The sequence below is a fragment of the Strigops habroptila genome, chromosome 18 (assembly GCF_004027225.2).
Source record: "Strigops habroptila isolate Jane chromosome 18, bStrHab1.2.pri, whole genome shotgun sequence".
Lineage (NCBI taxonomy): Eukaryota > Metazoa > Chordata > Aves > Psittaciformes > Psittacidae > Strigops > Strigops habroptila.
The window spans coordinates 5,100,385-5,113,628 of NC_044294.2; the positions used below are offsets into that span (position 1 = coordinate 5,100,385).

The 13,244-nt window shown below is 50.2% G+C and overlaps 1 protein-coding gene across 1 annotated transcript; it reads right to left on the minus strand.

The window, feature by feature from the left end:
* LOC115602466 (patatin-like phospholipase domain-containing protein 1) lies at positions 1 to 4,418 on the minus strand. The gene is made up of 5 exons (XM_030473640.1): positions 4,406 to 4,418; positions 1,920 to 2,140; positions 1,541 to 1,606; positions 152 to 361; positions 1 to 69 (listed from the first exon to the last, which is right to left on the minus strand). The coding sequence occupies exons 1-5, from the start codon at positions 4,416 to 4,418 to the stop codon at positions 1 to 3; spliced, it is 579 nt and encodes a 192-aa protein (XP_030329500.1).
* Positions 4,419 to 13,244: the final 8,826 nt, after the last annotated feature.

The following is a 13,244-nucleotide window of genomic DNA, read 5'->3' on the forward strand; positions in this document are numbered from 1 at the left end:
TCACTTACTCAGTCTTTTTAGGAAGGAGACCGTGTCCTGGTAGCCACAGGCAAAATACTGCTCCAGAACCTGCAGAGGTGAGGTGGTAGTCAGGGCAGATGGGCCAGCTATAGGGGTTTTATGGCTCTGGGTACCTGTAGAAGCAGCTCACTTGATTTGTAGGAATGTGGAAAATATACAGTAAACGGCAGAAGTTTCTTTTTGAGATCTGTAAAATGCAATCAGAGATTTGGAAAGTGAGGAAGGCAGCGGGGCTGTCTTTGGGACAGATGTCATATTCGCCGGCGAAGGCAGACACGGTGATGGTTGTCCGGGACACGAAGCTGGCACGCCACATCCCGATCTCCCCGTCTACGTAACGCTAGGAGAGAAAACAAGGAACCCTGAGTCTTCCTCCTTCCAGGGAGAAGAGTGATGTGGTATAGCATAGAATCATAGAATGGTTTGGGTTGGAAACGACCTTAAGATCATCCAGTTCTAACCCCCTGCCATGGGTAGGGATGCCTCACACTAGACCATGTCACCCAAGGCTCTGTCCAACCTGGCCTTGAACACTGCCAGGGATGGGGCAGCCACAGCTTCTCTGGGCACCCTGTGCCAGCGCCTCAGCACCCTCACAGGGAAGAACTTCTGCCTTATATCCAACCTGAACTTCTCTAAACCCATCATCCCTTGTCCTATCACTACAGTCCCTGATGAAGGTCCCTCTCCAGCATCCTTGTAGCCCCCTTCAGACACTGGAAGCTGCTCTGAGGTCTCCACGCAGCTTCTCTTCTCCAGGCTGAACAGCCCCAACTTTCTCAGCCTGTCTTCATATGGGAGCTCCTCCAGCCCCTGATCATCCTCGTGGCCTCCTCTGGACTTCCTCCAACAGCTCCATGTCCTTCTTATGTTTGGGACATCAGAACTGCACACAGTGCTGCAAGTGGGGCCTCACGAGAGGGCAGTAGAGGGGCAGGATCACTTCCCTCAACCTGCTGCTCATGCTCCGGGGATGCAGCCCCTCATACGGGGGGGTTCTGGGCTGCAAGCGGACAATGAAGCCAGGTCATATTCGATTTCTCATCAACCAACACCCCAAGTCCTCCTCCGCATGTGCATCGTTTGGGGTTTCTTCCCCACCCAGGCCCAAACTAGACTGAAGCAGTGGGGCTACAGAGGTCCCCTTCCAGGGAACAGCCCAGACCACTGACCCATCAGCTCCAGGTCCCCACCACCACCTCCTCCTTTCCAGCCATAGAATTAGTGTTTAATGAAACTGGGGGAAAATGCTGGAGAAAGGGGCTGAGATGTCCCCATGGACAGGGCAAAGATGGACAGTTCTGTGAGCAGGTCAGTTCTGCAGTGAGGTCACATTGTGGGGCACCTTGTGGGGCACCTGAGTTCACTTCTTCCCTCTGCAGACACTGTGTGAACATAACACCAAGCAACTTTGGTGGCAAACACAGCTATAAACGTACTTAATGCCACCACTGGAGAAAGGACACAGACCAGATGGGCCCTTGGCCTGATGGTGTCTCCAAACCACAAGGCTACTCACCACCCCACGGTACATAGGAGGTAAAAGTCCAAAATACAGAGGAATGAAGCAGCTGCAAATCAGGGCCTGCGGGTGAGATGGAAAGCACAGAGGTGAGCAGAGAACCATGAAAACCTGTTGCCTTTGGGATGGCTTCTTTGAGAATGGTGGCTCATGTGCGAATGCCAAATTCCCACAGTTGGGTTATTGGGCACCACTAACTATTGTGGACCAGACCATGTCTGATATCCACAGCCAGGATGGGAGAAGTAGGAAGGTAACCTGTGGAATGGCTCATGTTGCTCTCTGCATACTCAGGCCCTGTAGAGAATCAAAAGGGCTGATTTTTATAGTGACTGTGATTCAGCTGCCCTCACAGGGTGGCTGTGGCTGCTCTCACCTGGATGAGATCCTCCCTGGAGGCAAACTCTGAAACCGTCACGCTCCTGCAGTCGCGCACGCGGGTGATGATGACGTGCAGCTTCCCAGCCACGAGCTGGTGCGCGTTCGGGGGCAGGTAGCGGTTTAAAGCATCCCTGATGACCTTGAGGATTCTTCCTCCAAACAAAAGATTCCAGAAAGAGGATTTCAAAGCACTGTAGATGAACTTCTTCACCTCATCTAAAGCAAAGCAAAGCAATCATTCCACATCCCTTATGTTGTTATTATTCATGTACTTTCTGGGCTGCCCTTCCACCTGGCCAAGAGGCATTTTACCACTTAATGGGTTCAAACTGAAACAGGGGAAGTTCAGGTTAGATATAAAGCAGAAGTTCCTCTCTGTGAGGGTGCTGAGGCGCTGGCACAGGGTGCCCAGAGAAGCTGTGGCTGCCCCATCCCTGGCAGTGTTCAAGGCCACGCTGGACACAGGGGCTTGGAGCAACCTGCTCTAGTGGAAGGTGTCCCTGCCCGTGGCAGGGGGTTGGAACTGGATGAGCTTTAAGGTCCCTTCCAACCTAAACTATTCCATGATTGCATGCTGGTAAATGCTCATAAAAAGCCATTATTTCCATTAGGACTGAAGCTCTCATGAGTGGGCCAAGATTTCCAAGGACCTTCAATACTGCAAGAAGCAGAAGCATTTTACCTTTTCCCATTTCTTTCCCTTTCCTTCATAAGACATATTAAAAGCTTTTTATCAATCTAGGAGAAATTTGATGGGAATCTCAGTCATATTTCCTCCTCTTGGCTCTGCATTTATGTCCCTTTATGTACTTTCTTTCCCCTCTGTGTTTTGGGAATCTACCAGCAATCCCAAATGCCTTATTAGGGAGGGCACTTCTGTTTCTTATATTAAATATGCTTACCATTAATTCAAATTAATAAGATGCAATGTCTTATTTAATATCTCTATCCAGTCTATTTTCTCATGGGTTAATTTACCCACATTTTCCACTCTTAAAGAAGTCAATGAAGTAAAATTCTGAGGAATTAACCACTGACAAAGGATAATTAAAAAAACCCCAACCCAAATCTTTTGCAATGCCAAAGTTTCCAGACATTTGATCTCTTTAGACACAAAAGAACAAATGAAAGTGCAGAGCCCTTACCTAAATCACAGCCACACAACCCAAATGTAGCTACAAGCGACCCTGAAGAAGCCCCATAGACCTTGGATGCAGATTCCAGTATGCTGGGTGACAATTCCTTCAAAGCAGCTAACACTCCAGCTTCATATATTAGCAAGGTACTGCAGCCTCGAAACAGTAGAGAGAAAGGGCTCTCATTTTCATTTCTCTTCATCCCCTCGGCTAACACCAAACACTCAAGCCACAAGAAAGCTGCTGTCCAGAACAGGTCTGGAGGGTTTTTTTTATACTTTGCTGTGGCTTTTCCCACCCTGCTTCTGTTTCTGACCACACTCTTGCTGTCTTATATCTCTCTGATCTCTAAGCCACTTGTCCAGTGAAACAGTGGGCAGAAGGGGATGACGTGATACCTTAATTCCTAAGGCCACTCATCAAAATCAAATGACACCATTGCAATATGTTTGTAAGCTGTGCCCTGGGTAAAAGCTCCAGGCCATGTGGACATTTCACGTTGCACTAAAGTGTTGGGAAGCAGCCCAAGGGAGGTCAGCAAGGCCTCAGAAGTGAGTCCTCCAGAGAGAAAAGCTGCTTCTCCACACTGATGGGCTGCTCTAGTGGTACCCTGGGATCCCAGCCTAAATTTCCAGCCTCTTGGGAGGTAGGAATCAGCAAATATTCCCTGGGATACAAGAGTCTTTCATGATGCTGCTCAAAACTCTCTTTCCCCATTTTGAACAGGTTACCAAAACCTGTCCCAGGGAGTGGAGAAGGTGTTTGGGTTATTAAAGAAATCTCAAGCCAAGATGTTCTCCTAGTTTCACAATTTCAGGCTTGAGTTTGCTTACAAGAGGGTAAAAATACAGAGTCCAGGTAACAACATGTGGCTTAATCTGCCTCCTGAATGGCTGAGGTTGCAGTAGAGCAACAGGCCAATAAAGAAGTAAAGCGGGGAGAAAAGAAGTCTGATAAACAGTGATCTATTGATTATCCAAGCAGAAATGCAAAGCCTTCTTAGGCTTGCAGCTAGGTGAGACATTGGGAAACTGCTATGGGGCAAAGCAGCACTGAAAACTGGGCAAGCAGAAGCAGCTGTAACAGCACTAACTTGGACATGGAAATCTACCCAGTGTCTTCAGCTAAAAAGGCTTCCAAACCCACCTAGAAGATGCTTCTCTCTCTCTTGCTGTGTGTTGAGGCAGTGCTGGGTGAGTTTTGGTGCTGAATGCAGCCCTGATTTACGCAAGTTGTCCTAGCATCATCAGCACAGTGTTAATCAAGCCCCAGTTCCACATGGGAGCAGTGTATGTCACCACCCTGCTCTACCCAGGAGCCAAAACACTAAGCTCCTTGCACATACCTTGCATGAGCATTGCAGATTCCACTGCTGAACTGCAAGGGAGAAAGAGCAAAGAAAAACTGAAGACTCAAGAAGAGAGGAGCCATAGAATCATAGAATGGTTTGTGTTGAAGGGACCTGAAAGCTCCTCCAGTCCCAACCCCCGGCCACGGGCAGGGACACCTTCCACTAGAGCAGGTTGCTCCAAGCCCCTGTGTCCAACCTGGCCTTGAACACTGCCAGGGATGGGGCAGCCACAGCTTCTCTGGGCACCCTGTGCCAGCGCCTCAGCACCCCCGCAGGGAACAACTGCTGCCTTAGATTTACCTTGAATCTCCCCTGTTTAAGTTTATTCCATGCCTTGTCAAGAGAACAAATACCCTGGAAATAATTTTCCATCTAGTCTCTAGTTTAAGGAAACCCCCCAGAACTAACTGCAATGAGAAGAGTTGATTCCAGAAGCTGCTCTGTGTTGTTTCTTGGGTGCAAGGAGGATGTGGCATTTGAAACCCACTGGTGAGCCACGCAAGGGAACCTCTTGAGATTTGATGCCCAACTCCAGGACAAGGGCAAAAATATAGACCCAGCCTTGCACAAGCAACAGCATTCCCACTGCTCAAGCCTCAGGTTCAAGCCCTCCTAAGTCGGCAGCATGGCAGGGAGGTAGAAACGTGACACAGTATTGCACTGCTGTCCAAACACAGCTGGACAACTGTATTACTCCAATTACAAACCAAACCCACAGATCAGGCCATGTCTTATTCTTAATCACATCTCTGTATTATTGAGGTAGTTTGTAAATCCATCTGTTTTAATTTCTTACCCAATCTTGCATCACCAAGAAGTAAATAGTGTTTATATAAGAAAAGCAAGTGTTCACCTGCTTACTCAACCATGAGCAGACACTGCCATCTCTCCCTGTCTTTCAAATCCTTGGACTGCCTCTGGTGTCTTCCAAAAGGAGCACCGGGTAAAGAAGCCACCAAAACACAACAGCAAACTCGATTACACAGCCTTGAGTGGGCTTCTTGTTAGTGAGAGGTACCCAGACCTCCAACACTGGGGCTTGGAATGTAGAAGAAATGCAGATCATTTGAACAGGAGTGACCCAGATGGCATAAATAATAACTGAGAATTCCTGCTGTGGAAAGGCAGAAGCTGTTCCTTGCCCCCTCACTGCTCTGCACCAGGGTGAGACACAGATTGTGTGCATCCCTGTATGATGCCCTGAGTATTAGGTCTGTTGTTTTACCAGACAAAATGCTTTCATGCTCTTTGGTGCGTGTCGTGTCTCTATCAGGTCAAAACCAGCTTCTAGCAGAGGGACCCTGCTCGTTTGTCCGTTGTTTCCTCATCCCAGCTTTGGGGACAAAACCAAGCTTGGCCTTGAGCAAACTGACCATCCAGGGTGGGCCAGTCTGGAGCACCACTTCCCATAGAAAAATGAAACAAAGGAACCCACGTGCATTCACAAAATGACTGAGAATGACAACAGGGCAACAGCCCAAATAGGATTTTCCTCCTCTGGCATTAAAATGAACCAGAAGCCCACCCAGAACCCAGGACACAGGTGGGAACAGGCTGACAGCTGCCAAGAGGTTATCTTCACTCCCCATGGTGGCATATTTTAGTGTTGAGCTGACACCAGACCAAAACGTTTCTTTCACAGCTCTTCTGCAATGACAAAGCTATGACCTCAGGGCTGCAGTGTTCTGGGAGCAGAACAGCGGTGTTCCTAACCCACATACAGCTTCTGATGTGCAAGTCATTTCAAGAGAGAGACTTTGAGGAATTGCTTTCTGTGGGACAATGAATCACCTCCCTGCTTTGAATCAGATGTGCAGTTGGTCACACTTCAAGCACTAGCATATACCTCAACAACTACATGAAATGAGCAGTGGATGAGCTGGTACTGCTGTGCCTTGCAGGATTTAACTAGCTGTAAGCTGTAGGTGTGTTGCTTCCCACACAGACAACTGGATGTCCAGAAATATCGTCTCCTGCAACCGAGACAAAAGGGAAAGCCACATCCTGAATGCTTTTTCGCTCAGCCATGTCTAACACAAATTCATTCTCCTTAGAGAGCAGTGTCTGGCTACTCTAAATGCATCACCCTCAGTGGGGAAGTTTTTAGGTAGGCAGGATGTTCGGGGCAAGAGGCAGAGGTCAGGAAGGGCTGAGTTCATCCAAGCTGTGTGCTGAGTCACCTCCCAAAATTTCCCAATCCAGCTATACTTGTCCCAGTGCCCAACGCTGATCTAAAAGGCCTGTGACAGTTCACAATCCCTGGCAGGGACAAACCCTGTGCGGGACCAGGAAGAATTTTGAACCCTGAAGCTGCTAATGCAAAAGGCACGTGGAAAATAGAAGTTACTGACTGCAAGATGTTGAGTTGGAGAGGGCTCGTGGCTTGCCAGGAACGCAAAGCTGTGTGAGAGGGACCCTTTACAAGGGCTTGTAGGGACAGGACAAGGGGGAATGGCTTTAACCTGCCAGAGGAGAGATTGAGATGAGCTCTGAGGCAGAAGCTCTTCCCTGTGAGGGTGCTGAGGCGCTGGCACAGGGTGCCCAGAGAAGCTGTGGCTGCCCCATCCCTGGCAGTGTTCAAGGCCAGGTTGGACACAGGGGCTTGGAGCAACCTGCTCTAGTGGAAGGTGTCCCTGCCCGTGGCAGGGGGTTGTAACTGGATGAGCTTTAAGGTCCCTTCCAACCCAAACCAGTCCATGACTCTATGATTCCCAGAACAGGGACAGACTACCCCTTGCTGTTAGGAGTCTATTTCCTCTCTCGGGGTCAGCAGGGAATAGCCCAGGCTGTACCGTCTGTCACACATCCTGAAACAAAAGTGTGCAAGTTCTGGCTGTGGCTTCACATTTACATTAGCAAGACCCACCCCACACCAAAGGATTCATCAGCCTTTCCTATAGCCTGTGTCCTGCTTCTGCTGGTACAAGCCTCATTGCCTCTTTTTGTGACACAACCTGTGATGCTGCAGGGTCCAAAGCAGGGAAACTGGGCATTTCCTGCTACAGCAGGAGGAAAAACCCAAAGGACTGGGAAGGAGGGGGGTGATGATGTAGAAATCACAGTAGAAATTCAAGATGTTTTGGGCTGAAACATTCTCATCAAACTCTCTAAGAGTCCGATTTCCACATAAAAACAGTCTGTCTCTCTTCTGCACCTTCGTGCAAGCTGAACATTGGTTTGTTTGTGTCTAACAGTCCATAAAGAGATTAATCATGCACTGAAACGGGAGCACAAATAAAGGTGGGGCTCTGACAATGGTCTGAGCTTGCCCATACGGGGGGAAACGCTGTTTCTCCCAGCTTGGCAACGCGTGATGCCCTCACCCCACGCACTTCACCTTTCTCTTAGCCAGCTCAAGCGATACTGAGCCCACAGAGCCTGCTCCCACCTGCCAGCCCTCCTTCCAAACCACTGATTTTAACAGAGCTGACAAACGATCAACATTTCTGCCATTGATTTCACTGACAGCATTTATTGTAAGTAGTAAAGGAATAAAAAAAGAAAAGCTTTAGTGATCCATCTGAGACCTTACTTTGTAAATTAGTATTTCTGTGACTTTGGCAGCTGCCAGGATACACCCCAATATACTATTTTCTCCCTTATAACACAACGTGGCTCAAACCTTTAGCCTAATGATTAGCATGAAGAAATCTTTCCCCTGCTCGTGTGACGAGTATCTCATCCAGGCACATGACATGATGTCACTGTCTAGAGCAGCCAGATGAAGTGTCGCAGTGGTGATGAAAACCACTGACTTCACAGGTGCCTGCAGCCGTAGGACATATGGTGCTGCAGACAAATGAACCGCTGCAGGGAGACTGGGTTGCTGCTGTGGATGCTTTTCTGCCCATAACTGCACACACAGAGCTCTGAGGACAAGGAGATCTTCACCTCCGGCCTGAAGAAGTTACGCAGGCACTGCTTCAGGGTAGCAGAAATAGACACGAAAAGGATGTGGAGCTGCTGGAGCGAGTCCAGAGAAGGCCCCGGAGCTGCTGCGAGGGCTGGAGCAGCTCTGCTCTGGAGCCAGGCTGAGAGAGCTGGGCTGGGGCAGCCTGGAGAAGAGAAGGCTCCTCAAGGGGAGACCTTAGAGCAGCCCCAGTGCCTAAAGGGGCTCCAGGAAACCTGGAGAGGGGCTTTGGACAAGGGCCCGTAGGGACAGGCCAAGGGGAATGGCTTTAACCTGCCAGAGGGGAGGCTGAGATGAGCTCTGAGGCAGAAGCTCTTCCCTGTGAGGGTGCTGAGGCACTGGCACAGGGTGCCCAGAGAAGCTGTGGCTGCCCCATCCCTGGCAGTGTTCAAGGCCAGGTTGGACACAGGGGCTTGGAGCAACCTGCTCTAGTGGAAGGTGTCCCTGCCCGTGGCAGGGGGTTAGAACTGGGTGAGCTTTCAGGTTCTTTTCCAACCCAAACCATTCCCTAATTCTATGAACTATGTGGCTGCTCCTTGTAGGGTTTGGGTGCTCTCCTATTTCTGTTCTGGCCATTCAGCTTTAGCACTCAAAGCGATTGCAAGCTCACGGAGACTAGGTAAAAACCAGACTAAAGCAATGGTATAATGGGGTAGTCTAAGACCAGCTTTCCAATCTTTAAATGCTTTGTACTTAAACATGGCACTGAGCTCTCAGCAAACAGATGGTTTGACCTTCCTCCTGTCTTCCTTGTCAGGGCAGGTTGTGCTGCGAGTCGCTGAGTGTGTGTCTGGGAGCGGAGCGCGGTGGCTGTGCCATCTGGCGCGTGTCTCCGGACGCGCTGGATCACGCTCATTATCAGCTTTTGGGATGGAGCCGGCGTCGATACAAGCAGGTTCCTGGCAGCACCTGCGTGGTTCAGAGCCCAAGCAATATAAGGCAGCTTTTGGAAGGAAAATGCTCAGTGTGGTGGTGTCGTGCTGTTAGATGCAATCACCCAATCCAGAATCAAACTTTACGTTTTAAGGAACAGTCCTGCAACGGCTGTGACAAATGGCTGGAGGAGACCAAATGGAATTTGTTCTCCTTATGTCCATGGCATCGAAAAGCCAGCAGGGCTGTGCCACGTGTATTTTGTCCTGCATCACTGTGCCAAAGTCGAGTAATTGATGGGACCAGTGACAATCTGTAGGAGAACATTAAATGCCCTGGGAAGATGAAGAGGACCCCAGGGAGCCTTTGGCATCTGCCACTGACCTTTTTGAGAAGGAGGAGAATACCAATTGCTGTGCAGAGCTTGACCTGGGGTGGCTTTTGTAGCCAGGGTGAATCTTCTGGTCTCTAACAGGGGTATTTTTGAGACACAGCCCTTTTTTTCTCAGCTGTAAAGGAGGGGCACTGAAGGTTGTAGGCACAGGAGGGGTTGCAGCTATGGATTTATGAAGAGACCCATCTGGCTGGGCTGGGTTGGTGCAATGTGTTCTGTTTTCTCTGGACAAGAGGATGACTTGTTGATCAGATGGCGGGCGGCGGGGTTTCGGGCGGAGGGCAATGTGCACAGCAAGGCAGCACACCTCCCCTTCTGTCCATTGTCTGTCTCAGGTTCTGGATGAGTCATGTCCCTTCTGTCCCTGCACACAGCCAATGGCAGAGAGATGGGATCGGAGTGGGAATTTGGGCCATGCTGGTACAGCCCACACTGGCACCAGACGTGCGTTAGAGCCAAAAGCTCCTGCTCCTTCTGGACAAATAACTTTATTCTTCAGCAGGCAGGAAAATGCCGAGCCCCAGGCTGCTTGCTGCATCCCTGCGCTTTCCCAGCCATACCACCTGGGATAAGCCACCAAATCCTGGTGTCCTGTGGAGGCAATACCTAAAATAAAGTAATGAAAAGGGGAGGAAGAGATGAACCCTGCAGCACACTGACCAGTGCACCTGCAGAGCTGTTGGTAGGAAGAGCACACAGACACACTCAGGCTTTTCGTAATCAATAGATTGATCAGCCTTTGTTCCCATGAGTTCCTGGGGAAGCTCTGGGCTGGGCTGGATGGTGAGCTTTGTGTCAGCCAAGGCCAGCAGTGCAAGGGGCAATCTCCTGGCTTAGGGCTTTCAAGTGATCGACTGCAGGATAAGGGTGAACTCGGTGCAGGTTGTTGGTGATGGTCCTTAGAGCCTTTCATTCACACTCAGGAAATCTTTAGTGATGTGAGTTGAGGACAGCCACTATCTCTTCTTGTCTCTGCCTGGAAACATGGGAACGTGGGTTTGCAGAGCCTTAGTCCTGGATTTCTGCAGAGCTTCACAAGAGGGCAGAACACTGCTGTGTAAAGCGTGTGGCACTGGGAGCCTGACAGGGACCTCGTGATGGAAAATTCTTAGGGGTACTCTGGTCCGCTTGGAGGCAGATGCCTGGTGTGGATTTGCCAGGAGAACTGGTGTAAACATGTAGTAGCAAAGCCAAGAGCGGCATCCCTGCTGTGAGCACCCTGGGTGAGCAGTTGTGCACTTCATATGAGCAGAGTCACAGCTCTCCTCATCCTTTTGTCTCCCGGAGAGGGCAAAGGGGATTTATTCCAGATACAGGTATTGGAAAGTGGGAAGGAGGAGATCAGAGGGTGTTTACTCAGGGTTGGAGAAGGGCTGTTTGGATGTGGTTGTGTGACTAGCTGTTCCCTTGCTCAGCTAAAGTTCAGCCCCTTTTGTCTCAAACATGCTGCTTCTCCTGTTCCCAGCAGTTCCCAAACAGGAATTGTGGTTTACAGCAGTACGCTGGGCTGGAGATTGGTGTGCTGGAGGGAGAAGATGTTCAGCCTGGAGAAGAGAAGGCTCCTTAAAGGGAGACCTTATCAGTCTTCCACTACCTAAAGGGGCTACAAGAAACCTGGAGAGGGGCTTTGGAGAAGGGCCTGTAGGGACAGGACAAGGGGAATGGCTTTAACCTGCCAGAGGGGAGATTGAGATGAGCTCTGAGGCAGAAGCTCTTCCCTGTGAGGGTGCTGAGGCGCTGGCACAGGGTGCCCAGAGAAGCTGTGGCTGCCCCATCCCTGGCAGTGTTCAAGGCCAGGTTGGACACAGGGGCTTGGAGCAACCTGCTCTAGTGGAAGGTGTCCCTGCCCGTGGCAGTGGTTGGAGCTGGATGAGCTTTAAGGTCCCTTCCAACACAAACCAATCCATGATTCTATGTTTTCCCTGGTGCATGCAAACTACCAGCCATCACCAGACGTGCATGGTGGATTGTCCAGGGAAGACCCATCACCTTGATTGTGCACAGCGGCTCTCAGGGCAGCTGCTCTTTGCTTTGCTTACATCTGGCCTAGGGAAAACCTGCAGTGGCACAGCAACTAGCCTCAGCCCAGGGGAGCTCCATTTCTGTCAGTAGAGAGGAAGCCATAAGGACAATTGGTATGTGCAAAACTAGTCATCACCCATGTGAATAGGTGCCTAATCCCTGCTTCTCCAGGTCCTGTGAGGGTATGCAGGGTGTGCTGAGACACGCCATGTCACCACAGGGAGAAGCAAGCAGCAGTCCCAGCTTCTCCTTTCCTCTGGGCTTCAACTGAGCCCCAGGCAGCCAGTGCCAGGGTCAGATGTGCCTCTTTCAATCTTGGCAAGGAGAAAGATGCTGATGAGGGAGTGCTGATTTTTTCACCCCTCTTTTACTAACAAGCTCACTGAACCTTGAGCTTTTAACTACTCAGAATCGAGTTTCTCCAGGGCTGGGATGAGTGTTGTGTGTTCTCCTTTTTCCCCACTCCAGAAGCAGGAAGCACAGCCTTGGGCTCTGGATATTTATGCTCCCCTCCATGGATTTGCCTGTAGAAGCAGAGCCCAGGAGCCCCAACTCGCATCCTCCTGCCACCTGTAACCCCAGACAACACCCACCCACTGCCTGCGGGAGCAGATGGTGAACTGTGTGGAGCAGACGGGTGCCTGACAGGAGCTTATGGTGTAACCCCACAGGGCAGCCCCTGTGGGAAGTGCTCCGGGTCATGAACCAGCACAACAGGGAGCATAGCAGGGATGGATCCAGCGCGACACAAATTAATCTTACCCTGCTTAAGTGCTGGGCAGAGCCTTGGGAAGCGCAGCAGGGCTGTTTGGACATGGGCTTGATCCTGCAGAGTGAAGTCTTAATCTGACAGGAGGTTGTAGTGAGGTAGGGGTCGGTCTCTTTTCCCAAGGAACAAGGGATGGGACAAGAGGAAACGGCCTCAAGCTGCACCAGGGGAGGTTTAGATGGAGATGAGGATCAATTCCTTCCCCAAAGGGTGCTCAGGCATTGGAACAGGCTGCCCAGGGCAGTGCTGGAGTCACCGGCCCTGCAAGTGTTCACACACCCTGTAGCCGAGGCCCTCAGTGCCATGGGTTAGTGGTGGCCTTGGCAGTGCTGGGAATGGTTGATCATCTTAAAGGTCTTTTCCAACCTGGTTCATTCTGTGATTCTATGATCTGAGAGGTGCGATTTGCCTGGGATGTACAGGCTGGCTCCCAGGGAAGCTCAGAGCCAGAGTCAGAGCCGGTGGCACCTGAAACACCAGTTTTCATTAGTGGTGACTCTGGCCTGGGGTTGGGACTTGCCCATGTGGCTCTGCTTTACGAAATCAGTGCCAAAGTGTTTAAAATCATTTACAGGCCAGTTTCACTTCTCAGTTTTTAATTTTTTTAAAGGAACTAAAAATAAATCTTTAGTTGTAAAGCAAAACAAACCCAGTGCCATCCTTCATTGCAGTTATTGCACAGAGCTGGCATTCTTCAGACAAAGCTTAAAATAACCCTGAACATACCAGTGAAAATAAATGGGTGAGTCATGTTTGTTAATGCAGGATTACAAGTATTGCTCCTGGCTCTCCTGCTGCGCACCATCACGTGCTCTCTCAAGCAGACACAAGGTTTTGGCCAGCCTGAGGAAGAAAATTTGGGATC

Coding starts and splice junctions, on each gene's coding strand:
- LOC115602466 (XM_030473640.1), bottom strand. Junction 362..1,540: donor CTCCTATGTACCGTGGGGTG/GTGAGTAGCCTT, acceptor TTTCTCTCCTAG/CGTTACGTAGACGGGGAGAT. Junction 70..151: donor TCCACATTCCTACAAATCAA/GTGAGCTGCTTC, acceptor TCACCTCTGCAG/GTTCTGGAGCAGTATTTTGC.